General features: G+C 57.2%; 2 protein-coding genes across 5 annotated transcripts; one reads left to right on the forward strand and one right to left on the reverse strand.

The window, feature by feature from the left end:
• Positions 1–218: 218 nt before the first annotated feature.
• On the forward strand, positions 219–13,393 carry IFFO1 (intermediate filament family orphan 1). 4 transcript variants are annotated; one of them, XM_012637861.1, is made up of 10 exons: positions 219–1,051; positions 4,767–4,827; positions 4,980–5,075; positions 5,909–6,049; positions 6,333–6,341; positions 6,975–7,132; positions 7,257–7,377; positions 7,637–7,729; positions 11,567–11,697; positions 12,413–13,393. In XM_012637861.1, exons 1-10 carry the CDS (start codon positions 267–269, stop codon positions 12,516–12,518), a joined length of 1,701 nt encoding a protein of 566 aa, XP_012493315.1. In that variant the 5' UTR covers positions 219–266; the 3' UTR covers positions 12,519–13,393. The 4 variants fall into 4 exon arrangements, with proteins under 4 accessions (XP_012493315.1, XP_012493318.1, XP_012493316.1 ...); XM_012637864.1 differs by having other exon boundaries at positions 267–1,051; positions 6,951–7,132; positions 7,634–7,729; XM_012637862.1 differs by having other exon boundaries at positions 267–1,051; positions 7,634–7,729.
• An 821-nt stretch (positions 13,394–14,214) lies between these two features.
• Positions 14,215–18,052, reverse strand: GAPDH (glyceraldehyde-3-phosphate dehydrogenase). Its single transcript, XM_012637865.1, is given in 13 exon segments — positions 14,215–14,492; positions 14,600–14,697; positions 14,778–14,861; positions 14,961–15,039; positions 15,121–15,161; positions 15,164–15,220; positions 15,222–15,272; positions 15,465–15,546; positions 15,627–15,742; positions 15,828–15,918; positions 16,037–16,143; positions 16,220–16,319; positions 18,006–18,052. Coding segments are annotated over 13 exon segments (1,005 nt in total). The 5' UTR covers positions 18,035–18,052; the 3' UTR covers positions 14,215–14,422.
• Positions 18,053–18,064: the final 12 nt, after the last annotated feature.

An 18,064-nucleotide genomic window follows, 5' to 3' on the forward strand; every position in this document is an offset into this window, starting at 1 on the left:
GTTTTACACCACTTTGGCTGTTTTCCAAGCAGTCGCACCCCAGAGAAGGGCTAGCAGCCGGTCTCCGACCGGGAAAGGTCCGGGGCCAGCCTCCAATTGGAGCCTTTCATTGGCTTCCTCTCGGCCCGCCCCGCCTCTGACCTCTGCCCCTTTGCCGAGGCGTCTGATTGGCCGCCCGTGGCCCGCTGGCGCCTCATTGGCTCTTCCCGCTCGCCCTCCATCCCTGCTCTTGCACCGGTCTCCATCTCCCAGCAGAAGGCGCAGCCATGAATCCGTTATTCGGCCCCAATCTCTTCCTCCTACAGCAGGAGCAGCAGGGCCTGGCCGGCCCGCTGGGGGACCACCTGGGAGGTGACCACTTCACCGGGGGAGGGGACCTGCCCGCGGCGCCTCTCGCCCCGGCCGGCCCCGCTGCCTACTCGCCGCCCGGGCCGGGCTCGGCCCCGCCTGCCGCCATGGCCCTCCGCAACGACCTGGGCTCCAACATCAACGTGCTCAAGACCCTGAACCTCCGGTTCCGCTGCTTCCTGGCTAAGGTGCACGAGCTGGAGCGCCGGAACCGGCTGCTGGAGAAGCAGCTGCAGCAGGCGCTGGAGGAGGGTAAGCAGGGCAGGCGGGGCCTGGCTCGCCGCGACCAGGCCGTGCAGACCGGCTTCATCAGCCCCATCCGGCCCCTGGGGCTGCCCCTGGGCGCCCGGCCGGCTGCCGTCTGCACCCCTTCAGCGCGGGTGCTGGGCTCGCCCGCGCGCTCGCCGGCCGGCCCCCTCGCGTCCTCCGCGGCCTGCCACTCGTCGCCATCCACTTCCACTTCCACCTCCACCTCCACCGCCTACTCCTCGTCGGCCCGCTTCATGCCCGGCACCATCTGGTCCTTCTCACACGCCCGCCGGCTCGGGCCGGGACTGGAGCCCACTCTGGTGCAAGGGCCTGGCTTGTCGTGGGTGCACCCCGATGGGGTCGGCGTCCAGATCGACACCATCACCCCCGAGATCCGCGCGCTCTACAACGTGCTGGCCAAAGTGAAGCGGGAGAGGGACGAATACAAGCGAAGGTAGGGACCAGGAAGCTGGGGACGGGGCTCCGTGTCATGACACTCGCAACGGCATGGGGAGTCTGTGTGGATTCCGAGGAATTGGGGGTGAATAGAATAAGAGTAAGTTCCTGCTGTATACTGAGGAGCTTGGAAGGAATTGGATGCAGAGAATGCAGAAGTCCAACTCGTGACAGGAAGGAGGAGGAAAACACTGGGGGATTCATACTTTTGGCTGTCTCTCTGTCTCTAGCCTAGGCTGCAGGGTTTGGATGACTGTGTTAACTGTGGGGTTTTGTGAGCCGTCAGAGGGGCTCTGGTCTGAAAGGTGTGCATCTGGGCACACTGTGCCCCTACCAGTCTCAGCAATTTTGGGATAGAAGCTTCACACACCGACCAAAAGTAGGAGGCTAAGGGTAGAGCTTAAATTTGGGAAACTAAGTGAAATTGGAAGGGGGTGGTGAGGGAGGAGGGGCTCCACCCTGCGGTGGGTGATCCTGCCACTGCCCAGGGTTTCCCAGAGGAATATCGATGGAAACCAGGTTCTACACGATCCACTGGAGACCTCAAAGTACTGCTTGGAGTAGGTAAAAAAATAGGAAAAGAAAGAGTAAAGAGAATTCTGTAGGGGAAGGGCAAGAGGAAGGGGCAGGTTGTTGGTATAGGGCCAGTGGGAGATCAGTAAAGAGCCGAAAGGGGAAGAATCCTGAACAGAGCCAGCAAAGGAACCAAATAGGGAAAAGTTGGGGACACTGACACACCCTGGGCTGTAAGTGGCTTGGGGCGGGTCCAGTGCGTTCTGCAGATGAAGTTTTGGCTTTCTGAGAGGAACCTGGACCCAAGGGGTGTGGGCAAGGGATGTAATGCCAGAGTGCTGGCTGTACACCACGTGGATTCCTAAGATGATTGGTAACTAGGCCAATAGGACAGGAGCATGAACAGAGGCAGTGCTTTGCATGCTCTGTGACCCATGTCATGGTGGAGCAGGAAGGGGTGACAGAAGGAGGCTTTGGTTTGGGGACCTCCAGTCTCAGCCCAGCTATTATGACCCCTTGTGGGCAGGCCAAGGAACTACCTTTGCAACCCAGCCTAGCAGGGATTGGTGTCTGGTTCAGTAGTGGGTGAGGATTGGCTGAATGAATATTCTAGATTACCGCTGGGTCTGGGGGCAACCTTCAGGGATTTATCACCAGGTGGAGTCTACCAGGTCACAGAGGGGCAGGCTTTCTAAGCTCGAGTCCTGTCCGCATGCTGGCTTCCTTAGTTATGGTCCACATTATGTGTCCTTGGGGGTTTCAGTTGTCCTAAAATCATCATTCAGGTGCCACCCAGAGCCAGCTTGCCAGGAGTTAATGCAGTCAGCAGCGGAACAGGGACAGTTCTGGAATACATCCACAACCACAGGAACAACTGCTGTTCTCAGGAGCATTTTCATTTTTTTAAACCAAAACAGTGTTTGTCCTTGGTCCAGCTGTCCAGGGCAGCAAAGAGTTGTTCCGTGGGGATTGATTAGCTCATCGCTCTGCAGCACGTTGCTGTGCAGAGGGCCTGTGGCTAAACTGGTGTGGTACGTGACACTGGCAGTTACTCTTCTTCCACCCATGAGATGCCCTCCTTCTGCGCTTTTTATAGCAACACTGTAACTCCTGTCCTTAGTCTGGAAGGCATGGGGATGGCTCGGGCACTAAACTGGGAAGTAGCTGAGGCCTCCTGGGTTCTATTTTCGGCTCCCCTGCCTTGTGGGACTTTTCCCCTGAGCCTCAGTTTTTCCAATATAGAAATGGTCCTGCTTTCTCTCTTCAACTCAAGGATATAGTTTATTTGGAAGGGAGGTATTTGGTCAGTGCAGAATACATAAAAATGTCTCCAATTCTGCCCACATTAAGGGAACCTTGTGAGACCAGATTGGAAGGGAGGCCGAAATGAGCTTGTCTGTGTAAAAGTCTGGGTGGAGAGCACTAGAATTGTAGTGAGCTTCCAGATGATTCATTTTCAGATTTTTTTACCCTGTAAGATTTCATTAATCTTCATCTTTAGCTAACTTCCTTGCTTAAGTTTCCACCTGAGTTTGTTGAGTTCAGTGACCAACTTCCTGCCCTCCCTGATGCATCTTGTCCAGGGTTATTGCGCCCTTGTCAGTATTGCCCCCCTCCTCCAGCGACTCGCGTACTCCAGGGGTGTGAGGGCACCACATCCCATGCCTTTGTGTTGTGGAAGAAGAAACCAAGGCCCAGAAAAGATAATGGTCTTATCTAAGAACACACATAACCTGATGCTACTAGGGCCCTCACTACCCCTGTCTGGCCGAGGATGCCCGAGCGGAAAGGAAAAGGACACACGTGGCCCGCCTGGGAAGAGCGGGGTCGGGGAGCCGGCAGGCTGGTGGCCGGACTGGCTGCCTCCTCCTGCCCTGCGCGCCGGGAGGGGGCCGGGGTGGTGTGGAGGAGTTATTATTAGGACTGCTGCAGTGCGGCTGTGGGCGGGGAGCTGAGGAGAGCAAGGAGACAGGACTGGGGAGAGCGAGATAGGAAGGGAGACGAAGGCCTGGGGAGGACAGGACTTACTCGATGTTGCAGAAGCTGATCTCTCGCATTTTAATTCTCTTGCTTTCTTCTTTGCCACTTCCTAACCACCTTTCTTATGTTTAAGTTTCTCTGTTGGTGCAGTCCCCCTCCCTTCTCAGACTGAAAGAAGCCTTTCCAGAATGTGGCAAGAGTGATGAGCTTACATGAATAGGGCTGCTATGCCAGCCGACCTGTGGGCCCTGAGACACCAGGGCCACATCCTGAGCAGTGGGGGTCCCCACCCCCCTTCCCTCTCTGGAGTGGAATAGAATATGCACCGGAGCAGATGGGGCGTGAAAAGCTGGCCCTGGGAAACATGCCCTAGGGCCCTCCCCTGTGGCCAAGAGTGTCGTCTGCCCTACTGTGGCTTAGCCTCTGAATTCTGGATCCCGGGAAGTGCCGTTTCTGGTTCTCATCTGCCCCGCTAACGGGCCCGTTGCATGCTCTACTTCCCCGTTCCCTCTGGGTTTGGGTGCTCAGTAACCCCAGGCTCTAGATGTCCACTGCTGTAATGCTGCTGGGGGACTTCTGGTCGCAGGGCCAGCCCTGCTACCTCTCTGTGTGGCTCACTTAGAGGGGGATGGGTGGGTAGTTCCTGGAGCTTGTGGGGGAAGGACTTCAAGTGTCTCCTACCAGGCTCTTGACCAACTCTGTTGATGCGGTATGTGTCCTGCAGATGCTTTTACAGGGTTAAATGGTACCACAAGAGGCAGGGCAGCAGGCTAGACGAGCTCTGTTCTGGTGCGGGCAGGAGACCGGATCTGTGCGACTGAAGGTGGGAGACTGGGCCGGGTGGACCTGGTGGTCTGGTGGGGGCAGGAGGTGGGCGATGAGGCCAGCCAGACAGCTGGTTGAGCTGGGGCCTGAGCAGGGATGGGCACTGCAAAGGACCAGAACAGCCGCAGTGGCTCTTAAATAGAGTTCCTGGTGCGTGGCCCAGAGGTTCCGGGAAGGCAGCTGGCGAGCTTGGCGCTTGCCAGGAAGTGTGGAGCCTCCCGACAGCTGCAGCTGGCCACCGGCTGCCCGGCAGACATTCCTGTGCGCTGCTCCTCCCCATCTAGGGAACCAGACCTGGGGACTGAGCCTGAGCCAGAGAAGGGGGACAGGGGGCCGTGGGGGCAGGGAAGGGCTCTGTACCTATGTTCTCTCCGCCTCTCCCCCGTGTCTGTCAGGTGGGAAGAGGAATACACGGTGCGGATACAGCTGCAGGAGCGTGTAAATGAGCTCCAGGAGGTGAGGGTGGCCGCCCACTTGCTGCCTGTGCTTCCCTTGGTGTCCCCCCTTGCCCCGAGGCGCTGGTGCGGCCTCCCTGTCCCTCCTTGTTGTCTTTACCTTCTTCCAACATTGACGGTGCCACTGATGGCAGGGTTTTCTCCCGGCTGTAGGAAGCCCAAGAGGCTGACGCCTGCCAAGAGGAGCTGGCGACGAAGGTGGAGCAGTTGAAGGCTGAGCTGGTGGTCTTCAAGGGGCTCATGAGCAACGTGAGTGCAGCCCTCGCGCTGGCCCTCACGCTCACTGTGCGTGCAGTTAGCTGCCTGAGGCGGGGAGGAGCGGGCCCTGCTGGTTCTAGCCTGTTGATGCCCTGTCCATCGCCCCCTTTGCTATCCTTCCCTTTTTCCCCTGTTACCCCCTAAATCCAGAGAAAGGGAAGGAAAGAAGGTCTCAGTGTTGCATCGCAGAGGCGTGCAGCCTCCGTCGTTACCAGGGGTTGTTGGGCAGTCAGTGAGAGCGCGGCTTCTGGAGCCTGGCTGCCTGGCACAGACCCCAGCTCTGCCACTTTGCTCGCTGTGGCCTCGGGTGCATCCTGAACCTCTGAACCCTCATCTGCTGGTGTGGAAGGGGGAAAAGAAAGGCATGTACTTTGCAGAGTTACTGTGAAGATTATAACACACTTAGGACAGTGCCTGGCATGTAGTGTTAGCTAAGTAGGTGTTAGCTGTGCTTATTACTTCAATACTTTCTCCACTCCTCACTCCTAGTAGTATCTCTTTCCCTCCGGGAACGTAAGTTCCGGGAGGGTAAGGACTGCCGATGGTTCGAGGGAGCCCTTGCAAGTCCCAGGCACTGGGCCACACCCTCCAGGGCTCCCGTCTGGCCAGGGAGCCGGTGGCCCGGGCAGCCCAGCGCCCAGTGTATGGGTAAAGTGCCGTGGGGCGGCCACGCAGGAAGAAGTGCTTTCTGCTTAAGGTGTCAAGAGACTTCACGGAGGAGGTGCCCGCGATGTGAAAGGGAGTCTGCGGATCGTGCCAGGCCTCATTAGTCCTCGTCTGGAGTACTGGGCACCTCCTCACTGTTCGCTGTGTTCCTTGGACAGAACCTGTCAGAGCTGGACACCAAGATCCAGGAAAAGGCCATGAAGGTAGACATGGACATCTGTCGCCGCATTGACATCACTGCCAAACTGTGCGACGTGGCCCAGCAGCGCAACTGTGAGGATATGATCCAGATGTTCCAGGTGAGGACGGGGCTGCCCTCAGCTCCCAGTGGGGCGGGGTGGCGGGGAACAGGCGAAGAAGCTTCCATCGTGGCCGGCCTAGAACACAGGCCTTGCCCTCCAGATTGGGGTCCTTCCTTATCCTGGCTCCTGGGGCCCTCGGTGGGACTAGGCTGGGGGGCCAGGAGCAGCCTCAGGAGAGAAGTTTTGGAAGCTGTCTCTAACGCCATCTCTCCCTCCCTCTCTCTCCTCTGCCTGCTTCCTCTCCTCTCTCTTGCTTTCATCTCTCTTGCTTTCTCCACAGAAGAAGCTGGTTAGTGTGATCTCACGCAAGCTTATTAATGTCCCAGTCCCAGTTTCTAAACCACCTGGGCCCTCTGGCTGTCAGTTTCGACCTGCGGCTCTTCAGCACAGATTTCTTCTCCCCTTTCTCTCTCCTCGCTCTTCCCTCCTTTTCTCTCTCTTATTCTCTTTATTTCATTTCACTCTCTGCCTTCTCTCCCTGGCTTTCCAGATCTGGATGTGATTCAAGTTCTCCTTTATAAACACTGTGTCCTCATCCTCCTTGCAGCCTAAAACCTCCTTTTTAGTTGAGTCACTTTATCAGAAAGACTTTTCTTTAGAAAAGAAATTCCTCTCTAGCCCTTATGCACATCTGACTGAGGTCCTGACAAGCCATTCCTCCCTTGTCTTACTGCTCTTTTTTCTCTATTTCTTCTTTTTCTGCCTTCTCAGCCTGCAGCCCTGGCCCCTCTGTGTGTGTCAGTCCCTTGGTTACTCTGCATGTTTCTGTTCCTGTCATTGTAACTGTGACTTTTCTCTCTGTCCGCCCCACCCTTCCCTCTGGTTCATGCTTCTCCCGTCCCCGTCTGCCCGCCCCGGCCCTGCCCTTCTCCTCACGCACCCGGCCTCGTCTCTGTAGTCTCTGCACTTGTCTCCCATTAAGGTCCCATCCATGGGGGGGCGGAAGCGGGAGCGCAAGGCTGCCGTGGAGGAGGACACCTCCCTGTCGGAGAGTGACGGGCCCCGCCAGCCCGATGGGGATGAGGAGGAGAGCACAGCCCTCAGCATCAACGAGGAGATGCAGCGCATGCTCAGCCAGCTGTGAGTCCGCGGCTGCCCGCGCAGCCCCTCGGCGCCCTTCCCCACGAGAGGCCGGAGCTCCCCGCAGCCCCTCCACCAGGAGGCCGCCCCCGCCCTCCTTGACACACGGGTTCCCTGTCTCTAGGAGGGAGTATGATTTTGAGGACGACTGTGACAGCCTGACTTGGGAGGAGACTGAGGAGACCCTGCTGCTTTGGGAGGATTTCTCAGGCTATGCCATGGCAGCTGCAGAGGCCCAGGGAGAGGTAACATTCCCTCCCGCCTCAGAGGCCGCCAGTTCTGCCTGTCCAGCCCGATGCCCTGTCTCCCCACTCCTCGCTCTGTTCTCCCCGTGTGGCCGTCATGCTTTCCCCGCTTCTCCCCTCCGCCTTCATCCTCTGCTGTTCTTCCTCCAGTTCCCTTAACCTGACTCTCTCTTTCTCTCCCTGCCTTGGCCCTGCGGGATGTGCCCATCCCGTCCCTCCCTGGTTGGCCTGCGCCTTGCTCCCCTGTCTACTCCAGCAGCAGGAGGACAGTTTGGAGAAGGTAATTAAAGATACTGAGTCCCTGTTCAAAACCCGGGAGAAGGAATATCAGGAAACCATCGACCAGATAGAGGTAAGGGCGCGAGTGGAAGCCAGGAGGCACAGTTCCCCGGTGGGTCATGAGCGGAGCTGCAGGTGCAGCAGCCTCCTCCCTGGGGGACCCTTGAGACCAGGGCCTTTCCCTTTCTTTTGTGGGGAGGAGTGATCTCTTGGCAGTATTACCTACCTCTGGTGGGCCCTTAAGGCCTCAGACTCTGGAAGCAGATAGACATGGGTTCAGATCTCAGCTCTGTCATTTACATCCACTCTTAACTTGTAACAAGTTACTTGTTCTCTACTGAGCCTGTTTCTTTATTTGTAAAACGAGGAGTTTAATAATACCTCCCCTTTATGGTTGTTTAGAAGATCAAATGGGCCAGGCACAGTGGCTCCCGCCTGTAATCCCAGCACTTTGGGAGGCCCTTGGTGACTCTGCATGTTTCTGTTCCTGTCATTGGTAGGAGGATTGGTTAAGGCCAGGAGTTGGAGTCTAGCCTGGGCAACATAGCAAGACCCCATCTCTATTAAAAGAAAAATTATCCAGGTGTGGTAGTGCACGCCCAGTAGTCCCAGCTACTCGGGAGGCTGAGGCAGGAGGATCACTTGAACCCAGAAGTTGAAGGCTGCAGTGAGCTATGATCGTGCCACTGCACTCTAGCTTGGGTGACAGGGCGACACCCTGTCTCTTAAAAGATACAGAGCTTAGTGCAGTGTCTGGCTCATAATAAGTATACCATAATGGTCCTTGTCTTATTGTTGGTAATACTGTCCATGCTGTAGCACTCAGAGATGAACGTGAACTTTCCTGCTTCTTCAGCTCAGCCTTTGAGGTAATGGAGAAATCTCCAGGCTTATTCTCAAGCCTTGAGGAACCTTCTAGAGATGGCAGGTGGAGCTGATGCTTTAAGTTAAACTCTAGGCCTTTAGGGGCTGCAGGAAGGATTTGTGGAAGCACAGAGTGGAGGTTGCTATGGAGGGAGGGCTGGGCGTGACTGCGTGCGAGCCGTCCTGCCCTGTGTGAGATGGTCCTTTGCCGACGCTCTGACTTGGGATGAGGCGGGGAGACTCTCTGACCGTCAGGCTCTTTTCAAGCCCACGTGGCATTTTCCTGCGGCGGTTCCCCCTGACCTGAGGGGATTATGTCCCAGGACCCCCATGGATGCCTGAAACCTTGGGGAGTACTGAGCCCAAGGCCGTCAATCAGAAAACAGCTTTGCTCACGTCTTCCACCCACAAATGTGGTGCCTTCTCCATCGTGCCTAGGCGCTGTCTCACACTGTGGCTGTCACTTTTACAGTTTGAGGTACGATAGCAAAACTAGCATGGATTTCTTTTTTCCTTCTTCACAATTTCATGGAAGGAGGTTTCTTCTTACCGTAGATCTTAGCAACCTCAGCATAGGATTTTTTTCTTAATTAAGTTGAGAACTTTCACCTTTTCCCTTAAAGGAAGCACTTGCCGGCTTCTCTGTGGCATGTCTGAATTGCCAGCATCACTGTTGTGCTTTGGGGCCATTACGAAATAAACTGCCGAGATACCACCACAGCGGACCTGATAGCTACTAAAGTCACCAGCAGAGTAGACAGTGGGCAGAGTAGACAGGGTGGACCCGCTGGACAAAGGGAGGATTCACGTCCCAGGTGGGATGGAAGCAGACGGCACGAGATTTCATCATGCTATGCAGAACAGCATGAAGTTTAAAACTTACGAATTATTTCTTTGTGGAATTTTAATATTTTTAGACCACAGTTGACCACAGGTAGCTGAAATTGCTCAAAGGGAAGCCATTGTAATAGGGGGGCTACTCTGATTGCTCTCACACTGGCTACATTTTCAGAAGGAAGTCGAGAGATTATTTCCCTACGTACTCATTCTCCTAACACACATCAAATAGTCCCGCTCCTCTAAGCAGAACTTTTTTTTTTTTTTTTGGCCAGGCAGACTAATGCTAAGTTTTAAAGGCACAGTCAGAGTTATGCTACTTGCTAAAGACATGGCCAGGGAGAACTGATCTCCATTCTCCTATTTGCCCCGCCTCACTCCTCCCTCCCCCACCCCCTCCATTTTTCTTGGTCCTTGCCCACCTCTTTTGGATGGTAGATTTGAGGTTTGGTATTTCTGCTGTGCCTTCAACCAAGTAGGGGCCCCAGAGCAGTGATCTGGGGCTGCTGTCTATATCTGGCTCTTGCCCTGGACCAGAGTGCCTGGTGTAAAACATGACCTGGTAAGAAAGAAAAGAACATCCTCAATGGAAATGTGCTTTTTCAGCTGTTTTCGAGTCATCCGACTCCTCCTGTCCCAGTAGACTGACAACGGGCAATGGCAGGGGGGCTGACCTGCTGACTTCGCGCGCAGTGGTCCACGTGGGGATCCATCTGGAGCATCCAGGGACCTGTATCTTTGCGGCCTTTATCTCTCAGGGTCACTGAGACAGAGGCAGGGACCAGGCCCAGAATGGTAGGGGGAAGTTCTTCTTGCCTGTCCCACCTCACTCCATCTCCCCCGCCTCCCCCACCTCTACTCATGCTGGGAGCCGGAGGTTTTCAAGTTGGCATTGAGGATGTATCTCCTAACTTGTACAATCATCTCCTTATCTCACTGCTGCTTTAAGGGCATGAATTAAGGAGGACGTGGAAATATGCAGAGACTACTGGAGGCAGTACTAGCCTCCTATTTTGATACAACGTATTTGGTTCATTTCCTTCTTCCCCGTGGAGAAATTGACGTATAGGTGGCAGCGGATCTGAACAAGAGCTGGTGGCATCATATTTTCTCCCTGGACTGAACAGCCAGCATATCCTGCTCCTCTTGCCGCTGTGGGATCCCAGCGGGGACCCCAGCTGTGGGACTGAGCCTGCCATACCCACTAGGCTCACCCAGCCACCCTCTCACCCCGAATGTCACTGTCCCGACCATCTCTTTTGTCTGGCCCTGTGGCTCGTTTCCTTCTTTCCCCAGGTTCCCATCCTCTCTGTCCAATGCAGATTAGTCACAGGCGGCTCCCTTCCTCTCTCTGCGCTCAGGCAGTCACGCAGATCACTCCACACCGCTTGATTCTGCCTCTCCTGGCCGCTGCACTTGTACCCAAAACAAAGAGGCAGCAGACTGCCCCTGGCCAGATCTTGTGCTGCCTCAGCCTGGGCCGCAGAGCGGGTGCTGGGAGGGGGACTGCCTGACTCTGAGCCCTGCGGCTCCACGTACGTTTCTGAAGCTGGGACACATCTTAGAATCAACAGGACAGTCAGTGTGGCAGTCTTTCTTTTAGTGTCTGGGAATGGCTTGTGAGAAAATGAGGTAGGAAGAGAATAGTAAGAGAAATGAGCCCCTTTCAGCAGCGAGCCAGGTTTCATCCTGCCCGTGAGTCCTGCAGCTGCTTCACAGAGCAAGTTAATTCCCCGTGAGGGGCTGAGCCTGCAGGGATGAAGGAGACCCAGGGCCAGCCCTCAGAGGGCTCACAGTGCAGCAGGGAGACAGCCAGGACCAGCGATGCCCAGGGAATGAGGGGTGAGCCGGGCGCGGCGGGCCGTGATCCCGTGATCTGTTCCATCCTGCCCACGTGCACGTTCCTTCCTCGTTGCTCTTATCAGTCTCCTAAAAGAATGCTGCCTGTGGCAGATACCTTTGCATCCCTCGAAAGCAAAAGATTTTCAGGAAAACCAGAGGAAATGATAGTATATTCAGTGCCTTCTGCCTCGGTCTGGTTTATTTTTAAATCGGAGCCTTCAACCATGGCTGCCTGGGCCCCGGCCCAGCTGGTGCTCTTGGCGTGTTAGCCTCCTGGCTGCAGGGGGTGGGGGTGGGGAGCAGAGGCGCCGTGGCCCCTTCTGCCTTGGGCCTGCTAACCCCAGTGGCCCTGCCTGCCCTGCCGCAGCTGGAGCTGGCCACAGCCAAGAATGACATGAACCGGCACCTGCACGAGTACATGGAGATGTGCAGTATGAAGCGCGGCCTGGACGTGCAGATGGAGACCTGCCGCCGGCTCATCACCCAGTCTGGGGACCGGTAGGGGCCTCCCCTGGTGTGGCGCAGGGAGGGAGGGCGGACACGACCCACAGCTGGCAAGCCCTGCAGACTCCGACAGTCACTCGGTCCCATCTTGAGGTGGGGCTGCCCTTTGGGAGTCACCTGGTATGGTTGGCCCAGATTGACAGCTTTCTCTTCCTTGGCAGTTGGGTGATACTTGTGTCCATCTGTGGCCGGAGGGCTGAAACCTCCCAATGCCACCAGCTCTGGTGGTTCCCCTGGTTAGAGGCAGCTTAAAAACTATCAGGGAACAGAAGGAATTTGGGGGCAGATTTTTATCTAAAGTCAGAGCCTTGATTTGTACATTTGACCCTGTGTAAGTTACACCTCAACAAAAAAGTAAATTTTTAAAAATCACAATAATCCTACAGATAGACCTAAAGTCAGGGCCCCAGGGTCAGTATACCTAGGCTCAAGCGGCATCTCGTGCTGTGACTTCGGATATTTCTGACCTCTGAGCCTCTCAAAGTGTCTAAGACAGAGGACAGGGACCATTTCCCCCATCAGGGTGGGGTTCGAGAGAATTCTCTCCCCTACCCCTCTCTCCTCCCCCTGCATCCACCCTCCCCGATGGGCCCCCTGCCCTTGCCTGAGGTGTTCACCTGCCTGCCAGAGGATAAGGCCACAGGAAGAGGGATGCCAGCCTCATTAGGGTTCTGCCTGCCCCAAGGTGACAACCGGTGTTTTTTTCTAGAAAGTCTCCTGCTTTCACTGCGGTCCCGTTTAGCGACCCGCCGCCGCCGCCAAGCGAAACTGAGGACTCCGATCGTGATGTCTCATCTGATAGCTCCATGAGATAGGAGCCCGTCTCACCTCGCTCCCCCAGGCCCCATGCTTCTGGGAACACACCGAGGCAGAGGGCAAGGGGTTCCCCGAGGGGGTATCCCTGTACCACCGCACCAAGCTTGGCCCCTGGGAACTGGGGCACTCCTGCCTTGGGCTTCCCTCCTTGGGCTTGGCCTGTCCAGGGTTCTGGGGTGTCTGGAGCTAGGCTTGGCCCTGCCCTTCCTGGGCAACTCCCACCACATTCGGGGCTTTCCCGCCTTCACGTGTGGGTGACCGCTACTTCCCCATCTTTAACTGCTGCCAGAGTGATCGCAGCCCCTCACCCCCACGTGTCAGGAATGTGAATGCGGGACCGTCCCTCCATGCCTGTGGTCCAGAGCCAGCGCGCTGTCCTCGATTCCGCGCTGGTGCTCACTGGCCTAGGCGTTGGTATGAAGTGAATTCAGCCGGGGCTTCCGCAGTGGCTTTCGCAACACACACCGGTGCAGAGGGCTCCCCCGCTGTTAGAGGGCGCTCTGCACCCCACTGTTCCACCTGCCCAGGGCTGTCCGCCTGCTGACTGCGCGGTGTGTGTGGCTGTGACCCTCCCCTGGCGGGGGTGCCATGCTTGAAAGAGACCTAAGAGCCTGGGACTGGGAGCAGCATCCTGAAGGGAGGTGGAAGCTCTTGTCTCCCAGTCACTGCCGAGTGACAGGACGGGAAGCTCCCTGTATGTGCACAAGGGTATGTGCCTGTGTGCTCTCTGCTTCTTGGTATCAGCCAAAGGTGTGCCTCTGCTGTCTGCCACACACCCAGACCAAGAGGCTAAGAAGTCGTCCCCGACGTGGAAAAACCTGGAGAAATTGGGGAGACGTCAGTATAGGAGGCTGTGCTGAGCTGACAGTGGAATGGACTCGTTAATAACAATGAAACTGAGTATTTACTGAGCACTTTTGTGTCACTGTTTCAAGCACTTTCTGATGGTAACTAGTTTTAACCGAGGTTTGTACTGTTGTTCTCGTCTCCACTTTACACGTGTGCATGTGCTGAGCACAGGCTGAGTAGCTTGCCCACAGCCAGAGCCTTGAAGTGGCAGAGCCCATGTGCCTCCCCTAAGTATGATGCTGGAAATGTCATCCTGACACTTCATACATCTCAGTTCATCTTCCCCGAAACTATGAAGTGGGCCTTTACCTTATTTTGCTGATCTTAAACATTATATAGTGTTCACTATCTTGGGCATGGCCCTAGGTGCTTGTGTGGTTTGCCTAATTTAGTCCTGCTGCAGACCTTAGGAGCCGGCTACCATCACACCCTCGTTTTGCAGATAAAGTACCAGGGCACAGAAGGGTAGAGAACTTGCTCAGTACCTCGCTGCACCCTGCTAACTGGTCGAGGTCAGAGTCCAACTCCAAAGCCCTGACTTCCTGTTAGCCTGCCCTCCCTGGGGGTGGCCAGCGGAGGTCCTTCCTGTGATCTGGGGCTAGAGCAGGGTGAGGAAATAGCCTTGTTCTCTGAAGTGGCAGCACCGGCTTCTGTGGCACCCAGAGGCCCCGGACAGGAGAGGACAAGGGCGCACACAGCTCTGTAAGGCTGTCTGGGTTCCCAGTCCCAAACCTGGCTGGGGTATGCCAGGACCCTCCCTGGTATCCTCAGCAAGAGGTGTTTCCCCTCAGCCCCCACCCAGCACCCCTCCCCGTCAACCTAGACCCCAGATAAGAGAAAACAGAGCTGGCCGAGTACAGGGAACTTTATTGATGGTACGTGACAAGGTGGGGCTCCCGAGGCCCCTCCCATTCTTCAGGGGCTCTGGCATGGAAACTATGTTGTGAGGAGGGGAGATTCTCAGGGAGGTGGGGACTGAGTAGGCAGGGACACCCCAGCAGCTGAGGCCTCTCTCTCCCTCTGTGCTCTGGCTGGGGCTGGTGGTCCAGGGCTCTTACTCCTTGGTGGCCATGTGGGCCATGAGGTCCACCACCCTGTTGCTGTAGCCAAATTCATTGTCATACCTAGAAAAATGATCGAGTCATTAAGGGTTATTCTTCTGAGCCAGCCACCAGAGGGCGCCAGACCCCAAACGACTCTCTTGAGCCCTGTCCCCACCCCAGCCACGTACCAGGCAATGAGCTTTACAAAGTGGTCATTGAGGGCGATGCCAGCACCAGCATCAAAGGTGGAAGAGTGGGTGTCACTGTTGAAGTCGGAGGAGACAACCTGGGAAAGGGAGAGGGCTAAGTACGTGGGCCCAGCTCAGTGGGGCCGCGGGGACACCAGCTCCCTGCCCTGCCCGGTACCTGGTGCTCAGTGTAGCCCAGGATGCCCTTGAGGGGGCCATCCGCCGCCTGCTTCACCACCTTCTTGATGTCATCATACTTGGCCTGATAAGGTAAAAGCAAGGTGGGTACTCAAGTTCCACTTCACTTCCACTTTAACAGAGACAAACCCCAGCCCTCCAAGCCTTTCCAAGCCGCACGTACCGGCTTCTCCAGACGGCAGGTCAGGTCCACCACCGACACGTTGGCAGTGGGGACGCGGAAGGCCATGCCAGTGAGCTTCCTGTGGGCACGGAGGCAGGGTCAGTGTCAGCTCTCCCAGCCCCCTGCCTGCCTCCCGCTTCCCAGGGGCGCAACACCTCACCCGTTCAGCTCGGGGATGACCTTGCCCACGGCCTTGGCTGCGCCAGTCGACGCAGGAATGATGTTCTGGAGAGCCCCACGGCCATCACGCCACATCTTCCCAGACGGGCCATCCACGGTCTTCTGGGTGGCGGTGACGGCGTGGACTGTGGTCTGGAAATGTGGAGTGAGCGCGTGAGGCCCCGCAGAGGCGCCCACTCGCCCTTCAACCTCACGCCCCACCTTGGGAGGAATTAAGGGACAGACTTGGGCCAATCCCTCCGCCCCTAACCCCAGCGCCAGGTTCTAAGGTGGGAGGAGGCCCCGGTGCCAGGCGAGAAATGAATGAATCCGCCGTTCTCATACCATGAGTCCCTCCACGATGCCAAAGTTGTCATGGATGACCTTGGCCAGGGGGGCTAAGCAGTTGGTGGTGCAGGAGGCATTGCTGGAAAGACACGGGCAAGTCAGGGGAAAGCGCGCACCCCTGCCCCGCCCGGCCCCTCCTCCACCCCTCGCCCTCCTCACCTGACGATGGTGAGGTTGTTCTGGTACTTGTCGTGGTTCACGCCCATCACAAACATGGGGGCGTCCGCAGAGGGGGCAGAGATGATGACCCTCTTGGCACCCCCATCTAGGTGAGCCTGCAGGGGAGCAGCTGGTCACAAACCCAGCTTCTGCCCCGGTGGGGCCGAGTCAGCTCCCCCCTCCGGAGCCCCCGGCACTCACCCCGGCCTTCTCCAGGGTGGTGAAGACGCCCGTGGACTCCACAACGTAATCGGCGCCCGCTTCCCCCCATTTGATTTTGGTGGGATCGCGCCTGCGGGGGGGAAGAGGACCAAGTCGAGGGACATGAAGTACCTACACATCCAAGGGGGTCACGCCATCCTAGGTGCCTCCCCGAAGCACATTTCTGCTGCTCCACCTTCTACACTTACTCCTGGAAGATGGTTATGGGATGGCCATTGATGACAAGCTTCCCGTTCTCCGCCTTGACTGTGCCATGGAACTTGCCGTGGGTGGAGTCATACTGGAACATGTAGACCTGGGGGACAAGCGGGCGCATCAGGGGCTGCCCTCAGCCAGGCAGTTCCTCACACTAGCTGCAGGGGGGCACTCACCATGTAGTTGAGGTCAATGAAGGGGTCATTGATGGCGACAATGTCCACTTTGCCAGAGTTAAAAGCAGCCCTGGTGACCAGGCGCCCAATACGGCCAAAGCTGAGGGACAAGAGGCGAGAAGGCATGAGGCAAGGAGGGGAGGGCTCCACCTGGCCCGTGTGCAGCCCTAGGCCTGCTCCCCCTAAGAGGGAGAGCACAGTATTTCCCGTCCCAGGAAGTCCCAAAAGGTTTAGTTTTATCTTCCCTGAGCAACCCTGCCAGGCTGGCCCGGCTGCGCTGCACAGCACAGCCATACGTGAAGGCTCCTGTCCTTCCCAACACCCAGCCGTCAAGTTCTTCAAGAAGTGGCGGCGTGGGGTGCTGCCCCCCACAGTCTGGGCACAAGCTTGGCACGTGGATTTGTCACTCCACTATCTGTACCCTGGGAATGATTGCTGCTGCCTTGGCCCAGCTTCAAGCTACGCCCTCTAGGGAGAAAAGACTTGTACACTCAGTGTCACCAAGCTCAAAGGGCAGGAGCAAAGGTCAGAAATGAACCCCACCGGGTAAGCCCACCCCTGCTCTAGCTCCTTCTGCAGCAGGCGCAGGGATGGAGAAAGCAGTCCGTTTTCCACCCCATTGTCCCACGACTCTGATTTGCTAGACGCTGACTTGCTACGCTTCCTGTGCTTCCCAGCTCTTTTCCAGAAACCCGGAGGGTCGCAGCAGGGTGTAAGTGGGGCAGGCGGTGGGCCCTGCAGCCCAGGCCCCAGGACAGAAAGGTCAGCGGCTATATTTAACCTGGGAGCAGGGCAGCGGAGATCTGGTTTCTGAAGGATGGAGCTGGGAGCAGGGCAGGCTTCCCGAGGTTCACAGACACCCAATCCTCCCAGTGACCTTTACGCCTGGCCTTGAGGGTCAGGTCAGCCCTAGGCGTGCGTGGGCCGGAGCCGCGAGGTGCGGCGGCGCAGGAGGGGCTGCTGCCACAGGGGCCATTTTGTGGTGGAAATTTTCTAACTACCCGTGACTCAGCTCCCCTGGCTTGGCACGAGGCCGCAGCTACCACACTCCGGGAGGGAGGGGCACAAGAGGACCTCCATAAACCCACTTGTTGGATCCGTCAGAGCATTATCTAGGATACGTCGCCCTAGATGAAGGGAAATCACGCTTGCGGCTCGAGGGCGGGTTCTGAGGGCCAGCCCCGCTGCGAGCAAGAGCCGGTAAAGCCTTGCTTCACCTGGTTTACGGGATAAAGGAAACCCCGCCCTACTGAGGCAGGAGGAAGACTGCAGAGTTCGGGAAGATTTCCTAACGGGCTTCATTCATTTCCTTCCCGGTTGCAACATGGCGGCCGCGCCACCGCAGCGCGCCCGGGCCGGTGCCGCAGGCTGCGCACTGCACCCCGCGGGCAGGGGCTGTGGGGGAGGGGCGCCTCTCCTGGCACGTGACCCCGGAGAGCGCCAAAGGGAAGAAAAGAGCCCCCGTTGGGGGATGGGGATGGACGCCAAGCGAGAACGGGGGCTGCGTCGTTTCTCTACCGCGGGTTCAGTGGAAAGCTCCAGGCAGCCTGTGCCGCATGGGCGGAGCTCCCTAAGGCGCAACAGCCAGGGGTAGGGGACACGAGGCCTTTTGAGGCGAGAACCTCCGCCAGGTCTGGGCGCTGACCTTGAGTTCTCCTTGGCGGGGGGTACAGCCCCTCATCCCCTACCTCCCCACCCGGCTGCAAAGACTCGGGCCGGCAAGGCCTGCAGACGCAATGCGGGGCGGCCGCAGCCCAGGGCCCCACCCTGGCACCCCCAAACTCACCCGTTTATTCCGGCCTTCACTTTCACCATGGTGTCTCGGAGACGGTGCTGCGGGAAGAG

This window comes from Propithecus coquereli, unplaced genomic scaffold (genome assembly GCF_000956105.1).
Source record: "Propithecus coquereli isolate 6110/MARCELLA unplaced genomic scaffold, Pcoq_1.0 Scaffold124, whole genome shotgun sequence".
Taxonomy (NCBI): domain Eukaryota; kingdom Metazoa; phylum Chordata; class Mammalia; order Primates; family Indriidae; genus Propithecus; species Propithecus coquereli.